Below are 7027 nucleotides of genomic sequence, written 5' to 3'. Positions count from 1 at the left end.
CCTGGATGCCGGCACTAGTCTGTGGGGCCCACGATGGAATGCGACCACTCAGCAGAGGCATGTCTCTGCCACAGGCCAGGCGATTAATCATGTTTGTCCTATGAAACAATCCATCGCATAGCAGAATGCTATTGCTGGGTCTCTCTCCCACATCCATCTCCACCTTACAGCACCTTTTAAAGGCCCTATTTTCTGGGTCCTTGCGAATGTTTCTCAAGCAGAGGAATTTCCACTTTTGCTACTGGGAGTCAAAAGTGGGCAGAATGGAAAGGACAGAATGGTGGGCCCCTCTAGAACCCAGCCCTCTGGACATCACTGCATTCCAGGGCTTCTCTGTCTCCTTTGTTCAACCACAATGCCAGGTCAGGTAAGGGGGGAACTTCCCCAGGCCCAGTGCCCTGCGCTCCCACCAAGCAGCTTCCTCCTCCAACCAGTAGTGGCATTTGTCTGCCTAATCCGACCCAAAGTCTGGAAAGAGACCTTGTAACAGATCTTCAGTGATGCCTTCCTCCTTGGGACACTGTGAAACTCATCCTAATTGTAAAGCTGTTTCATTCATTCATTCATTTATCCATCCATTTATCACCACCACCATTTGGCCTAGGTTCTGGGTCTACCATGGAGTAGAAATTAGGGTTAGTCCCTGCTGCCTCCTTGGTCCTCACATCCTCACTCAGTCCTGTTGGATCATTTCCACCCTCGGTATCCTAGCAACCCTGTTACCTTCTGTCACCAGGGAGATGGGAGTGCCAGCATACTCTGCATGCTCTCACACTTCAAGTGTAGTACAGAGAAGCCAGCAGCAAACCAAACCAGATTTGTCTATTTTCGTTTTATTAGAACACAGAATACAATAAAATAAATATTAATTTACCAAATTCTTAATCATTTCATAAATAATATTAAGTTAACAAACAGTTTAGAGAACATCAAGTTAAAGAAGATGAAAGTCTACATGCTGTTTCGCCTGGAGCCAACAGTAGGATCATGTTTCCACAGTTCTGTTCTCTGAAATATATCTCAAATAGTTTGTGTTGTCTGTCTGTGTGATATGGTCAGGTTACAGTATGCCTGAAAGACTTATTTAGCCCCTGAAGTGTCATTACATTGAAAATTCAAGCCCTGCCCTTGGTTGGCTCTCACTTCCATTACAATAAAACATTCCTATCCTCTGACAAGATTTTGGGCTACAAAAAGCCAACTTGATCTCAACTCTCTGGTGCATGGTTAATGTTTATTACTTTAAGAAACTCTTGCAGGTAGTCTAGGAATTGCTTCACTTTCCGTCTTTCTCCTTTGCACTTTTTCTGTAAAGAGAATGGACCAGAAATATTTTAGGAAATGACTGATTCCTGGGAAAACGTAGCCAGATGCATCCCACCACATGTTCTTAACTTACCTTTTGGAGGTCCATGTGTTCCCTGAGTAAAGACAGGTTTTTAAATAGCTTTTCCACTGCACTGTCTTGTATAGTTTGATTCTTCAGGGTGTCTATCCCCTGGAAGACTTCTTCAACGCAGAGTCGGTGCTAAATGAGAAAGATTTTTAAGCACGCAGAAACTCCAAACAAGATATGAACATGAGTTCAAAAATGTTAGCCTTTGTTTTGGGGTGTTTGCACGAGTTCCTGACTTTAAAGAGTCGTATGCTTGCTCCTCGGGTGAAATGTACGTCATTACTGGAGAATTTTATAAATGTTATAGATGAACTACTTAGGATACGTGGAATCTTTAGGAAAGGTAATCAACAGACGAATGTTATTGATGAAGCTCATGTCAGCGTTGTCTTTATTCTAGTTAGACTAAAGAAATCATCTCTCTGCATAGCAGTATGACTATCACCTCCTCCCCAAATGTGCACAGTCTCCATCTATGCCCATGATCATTTAAACAGGCAGGAATGACTGTTATTGTAGGACAGTGAATAGGCAGTCTAACATCTATTGACAATGATTCCGAAAATGTAACCCTCCATGACTAATACTCTCAGAAAGACAATAAAGCCTGCTGTCACCTCATTATATACATCCACATAGATTAAAACAAAACAAGAAAGTAAAATCATTCCACTGATCACTAACACTCTACAGCCAACACAGGTCATTTACTTAGTCATTCATTCAATCATTTAATCAAACTATACTTTAACTTACTTCTTTATGCGCAGGGGTAAGAATCCTCAAGGTCTGAAAAGACAAGAACATGCGATCACTTTCAGAGCTCTCTCACATGCACAAATTTTAACCTGGTGCTTGTGGTGAGGTGGTTAGTTCTATTTTATGAACACTCTCGGACCCCTGCTATTAAGATCAGCTCTTCATACATGGTCCATGAACCACCAGAAATGATTGTCTGTGCATTTCAGAGACCAGGAATCAAAAAAGTCTGAAAAAACTTTACCCCATTGCCAATCAGCAGAGTTCCATGCGTGGAGAGTAGTTTCAAGGTCTCGGTCACCAGCGTGGGCACAGGGTTTTCTATGGCAAGGGCACAAGTACAGGCGGCTCCGAGAGCCAGCAGACTCAAATGAAGAAGCGTCCTCATGGCTCAGATCTGCTCAGCCTTCGCCTTTGGCAAAGAGAGTGCGTAGTGTAAGCCTACATCCCCAGCCAATTTATTCTCTCTCTTTGAGGAAATGAATAATTTCTAACAATCAGATAGAGAATACCTTATAATGGCATATTATGAAACTAAATTTTTCCAATGCCTTGTACCTTAACAAATAATTCTAGTTTTCTCTTTCAAATAATAACAAAAATCCCTATTTTTCCCCTCTAAACTATTTTCTATTATAAAAGAAAATGTTTGGGTTGATAGATGATTGCCCTACATTTGAATTTCTCAACAATCACAAGATGGAATTTCCTCTTAAAGTTATGTGTCAAAAGAAGAAGTATTACATAAGCGAATACATAGAATTGTATGGCAATCATAAATATTGGGAATGGCTTTGTGGCAGGTTGACTAAATTCCACTATCGTGGTATTCAAATCGATTTCTTTTCAAAGGAATTGGAAATATGGGCAAGAAGGTAGTGATTAGGGTCAGGGGCCACCAAAACCTAACAGGGTCAAGTCTTATCCATGAAGGTCTTAATTAGGAGTCTCTCTGTTGACCATGATCAAAAGCCAAACACAAACTGGTTGAAGTCAGACTTGAAGGCGTTGGTTCATATAACCAAACAGTCTAAGGATGGAGGCTCCTTTCTATGCCTCTTGCCTTGGGGATTCTTTCTTGGCTCCATTCTCAGTCAGCTCTTCCATTTTGTGGTTCAAAGGTGATGTCCTGACTCCTCGATCTAGAGATGCCCTGCTCACGTGCAGCAGGGAAATCGCGTCCTGCTTCTCCGATTGCTTAAGCCAAAGTTCTAGAATTCAGTCTTCTTGTGACAAGGGTCACACGTTCGTTCACCTTGGACCTGTGGCCCAGTCTTCAGCATATGCGGACTGGTTCCCCTGGAGCTGGAAGGAGACTTCCTCCCACCCAAACTGCTTTCCAAGGTCTCCTTCTTCCGTGCAGGAGACCAGCTTTGATTTCTGACCCATGCACCACATAGGCAGCTACCACCCATTTGTCAGTAGAGGTGGACATGTTGCTATGATGATAAACAGGTCCCAGCAACACTTTCAGGTCAAGACCAAGAAGAAAGGCCTGGTGATCCATTTATGAAAATTAGTAGTGAAACCCCAATCGAACACAATGGTCTGGTCTGGTTGGGCATGCATAGGGTCACCATGGCTTTATGGCAGACAGCAACAACAGAAAGTGGTGAGAGGGACATAGGTGCTGGGAAGTGTGTGTTTTGTGGCAGGTACATAGCATACGGGCATGGCCTATGTGCCCTGCCAGAAGGAGGTGTTCTTTGGGTAGGCAGAATATGAGTGTGGGTAATCAGGGAAATTGGTCTTTAGTTTCCTTAGACTCAGGCATGTAACTCCAAAAGTGAGCAGACATGTCCCTCTTCTAGACCACACTGTCTTGCCTGGTCTGAACACACCTGATGGAGGTGTGGCCACTTTTGTTTAAATGGAGGGTTTTCTCTGTGTTAGAAGCCGGGGCTATCTTCAGCATCTAGAACTGATGATGCCAAGAACTACCTAGAACCCTTCTCCAAAGTTGGGTCCAGGTCCACATGAGAAGTAGAGCAATTGGGAAGTAGATTTGCCTCTCACATACATGGAACCCCAGAGCTGCACAGGTGGGGCGGCAGTAGTTTGCGACTTCAGTCACAGCCTCCCAGTACCAAATCGAGTGTTGTTTGTGCCGAAGTTCTAGGTTACACATGTCTGATGTAAACACTTAGATGATGTTTTCCTTGAGACTGTAGGAGAGATACTGGCTCACTGAATCTAGTAAGAATGAAGTAGGAATCACTATAGGCTTGAGTCAAGGTGCTGCTAAAATGGTGTTCTCAAAACCAAAACAGGAGCCTTCTCATGATGTGACCAACACATGCCTTTCCTTTGGTGTGCCTCTGGATTACACTGGAGAAGAATGGGTTTTAGATGAGGTTGCAGAGTAATCACCAACTTATTTATTGCCATAATTTAAACTTGCAAATGGCTGAGTTTTTAAATTCTAATAGGGTGGTGCAGGCAACCTGTGTGGTGAAGGATTGAGATACAACTATGAGCCTTCACTAAGCAAACAAACAAACCTCCCCAAGCACGCACGTGTTTTCAGCAGGCCTGCTGAGCTCAAGATTACAGCAGTCCTGCTGAGCCATGACTGTGAGTGAAATGGTGAGGAGGCACCCAACAAAGGTGCCCGTGGTGCCAACAAGCAGCAGCCAATGTGGCTTTTGAAGGTGCCAGCTGATAGTTGCCATGTGGAACTCTTGTTTTTCTGTTGTCAGACCATCCAACGATTCAAAGCCAGATAGCCTGATTGTTAAGTGTACTTTCTTGGCTTGAAGATATTGTAAACTCATATTTTTAAGACAGACAGAAACGGTGCGGGAGGCATGATAGAATTTTGGGAGACCAACGACTTATTCATTGTAAATATCTTTTTTTTTTAAATACTCTTTCCATCCTCTTTTGGAAACAGGGATGTGGACCCTGCTGGATGGCGCACACAGGAATCATCTGTGTAAAGAGAGGACCGAGGAGGCATCATCAGCTGGAACCAGGCCAGGGCCGACTAGGGGACAGACCAGCAATTGCTCATGAGGCAAAAAAAAATAAAAACAACTCCACAAGAGCCAACGTCTGACCTTGAGTGAGAGACCGTCCCAAGAATAGATTTGACATCTTGAACACTAATGACTAAAGGCCAAAGTGTGGGGTGACATCATACACGAAGGAACCACGAAGTCATGAAAGGCTAGACCGAAGGACATCTTAGAAGAGACTCTGGATTTTTCTCTTGAATGTTGAATAGCTAAAGTAAAAGACTTTCACTTCATTATCTCTTGACCAGAGACGTCAAAGGCAGGCTCCAGAAGATACAGTATTATAATGAAATGTGTGAAGAGTTGGTGTTAGCAAGCCAAAAGGGAAAACCATGCTCAGCGTTTCTCAAGCTGGAATAAAAAGGGGGAAATGCAAGCCTCAACTTGCAATACTGAAGGATTCTAGAGACCGAATGTAGGACCAAGTGAAATGCATCAAAAGCAGATGGAAGCCATTGCACAATTCTCCTTGAGATAATTGAGCATCCGAACCATTGAATTGTATGACATGTAAATTATGTGCCAACAAAACTAGAGAAAAACACCCACCGGATTCGCATAAAAAATTAATAAATATGCTAGTGATTTAAAAAGCCAATCGTGACAGTTAACAAAAAAAAGATGGAAGGGTGGCTCCAGGGGGAAAAAAAAAAAGATGGAAGGTATACATAGAGTGATTGTAAAGGGGAAAAGCTGGGCAATGTTCATTTCTGGAAGTAACATATAATCAGGAAATGATGATATTAAAGGAAGAAGCCCAAATTGCACCAAAAGCATTGGTAAAAATATGGCTCCAGAAGCTGACAGAATAGCGACTGAGATGTTTCAAGGAACAGAGGCCACACTGGAAGAGTTTACTTGCTTATGCCAAGAAATATGGAAGAGCATACACCTGGAAAAAAATCCATATCTTTGCCCTTTTCAAAGAAAGGTGATAGGACAGAATGCAGAAAGTATCAAACAATATCATTAATATCACACCTAAGTAAAAATGGTTATTAAATATAACTCAAAATTGGCTTCAACAGTACATCAACAGGAAACTGCCCGAAATCCAAGCCAGATGCAGCAGAGGATTGAAGGGTGTGATTGGAATGAGGAATACCATTGCTGATGTGAGATGGGTGTTGGCTGGAAACGATCTGAAAGATATTTACTTGTGTTTTATTGACTATGCAAAGACATTCTATCGTGTGAATAAAAAAAACATGGTTAATATTGTGAAAATGGGAATTCCAGAACTCTTAGTTCTGCACCTAGGGGACCTGTACACAGACATGCAGCACCAGGATTGGAGGAAGACTCGTTAACACCCCTCAACTGCCGATGATGCAATCTCGCTTGCTCAAAGTGGAGAGGATTTGAAATCCTTACTAGTGAAGATCAAAGACTACAAACTTCACGATGGATTACAAAAGTATCACAAGTAAACAACACCTAATCAACAAACGAAAAAATTGACTTCCTTTTTCTTGGATCCACAATGAACACCCATGGAAGTAGCAGTCACAAAATCGAATTGGAGAAAGCCGTTGGCAAAAGCCTCTTTAAAGGTTTCAGAAGCAAAGCCATCCCTCTGAGGACTGAGAGGTGCTTGACCCACGCTACAGCATTTTCCCTGCCTCACCTGCATGTGCAAGCTGAGCACGAATAAGGGAGGCCCCAAAAGAAAGCTGCTGTTGGTGGTGCCATTGAGTTGGCCATGACCCATAGCGACCCTCTGCACAACGGATCGAAACACTGCCCAGGCCTGCACCATCCTCACAATCGTTCCTAGCTGAGCCAGAGACCCACCCACTGTGTCTGTCCGTCTCAGGGAGCACCTTCCTCATTTTTTGCTGTCCCTCTACTTTAC

At 43.0% G+C, this 7027-nt stretch overlaps 1 protein-coding gene across 1 annotated transcript; it reads right to left on the bottom strand.

The window, feature by feature from the left end:
- Positions 1–1208: 1208 nt before the first annotated feature.
- Positions 1209–2543, bottom strand: IL5 (interleukin 5). Its single transcript, XM_004696987.1, has 4 exons — positions 2400–2543; positions 2153–2185; positions 1400–1528; positions 1209–1307 (listed from the first exon to the last, which is right to left on the bottom strand). The coding sequence occupies exons 1-4, from the start codon at positions 2541–2543 to the stop codon at positions 1209–1211; spliced, it is 405 nt and encodes a 134-aa protein (XP_004697044.1).
- Between the last annotated feature and the right edge of the window lie 4484 nt (positions 2544–7027).

This window comes from Echinops telfairi, unplaced genomic scaffold, assembly GCF_000313985.2.
Source record: "Echinops telfairi isolate 266 unplaced genomic scaffold, ASM31398v2 ScPeMD7_7469;HRSCAF=8507_1, whole genome shotgun sequence".
Lineage (NCBI taxonomy): Eukaryota > Metazoa > Chordata > Mammalia > Afrosoricida > Tenrecidae > Echinops > Echinops telfairi.
This window is presented reverse-complemented; position numbering and strand designations above follow the sequence as displayed.

Excerpts from the sequence above, each read along its gene's own strand:
- IL5 (XM_004696987.1), bottom strand. The coding sequence starts at position 2,543 with ATGAGGACGCTTCTTCATTTGAGTCTGCTGGCTCTCGGAGCCGCCTGT. Across the intron at positions 2,186-2,399 it reads CTCTGCTGATTGGCAATGGG|ACCTTGAGGATTCTTACCCC; the intron begins GTAAAGTTTTTT and ends TTGTCTTTTCAG. Across the intron at positions 1,308-1,399 it reads AACACATGGACCTCCAAAAG|AAAAAGTGCAAAGGAGAAAG; the intron begins GTAAGTTAAGAA and ends TTCTCTTTACAG.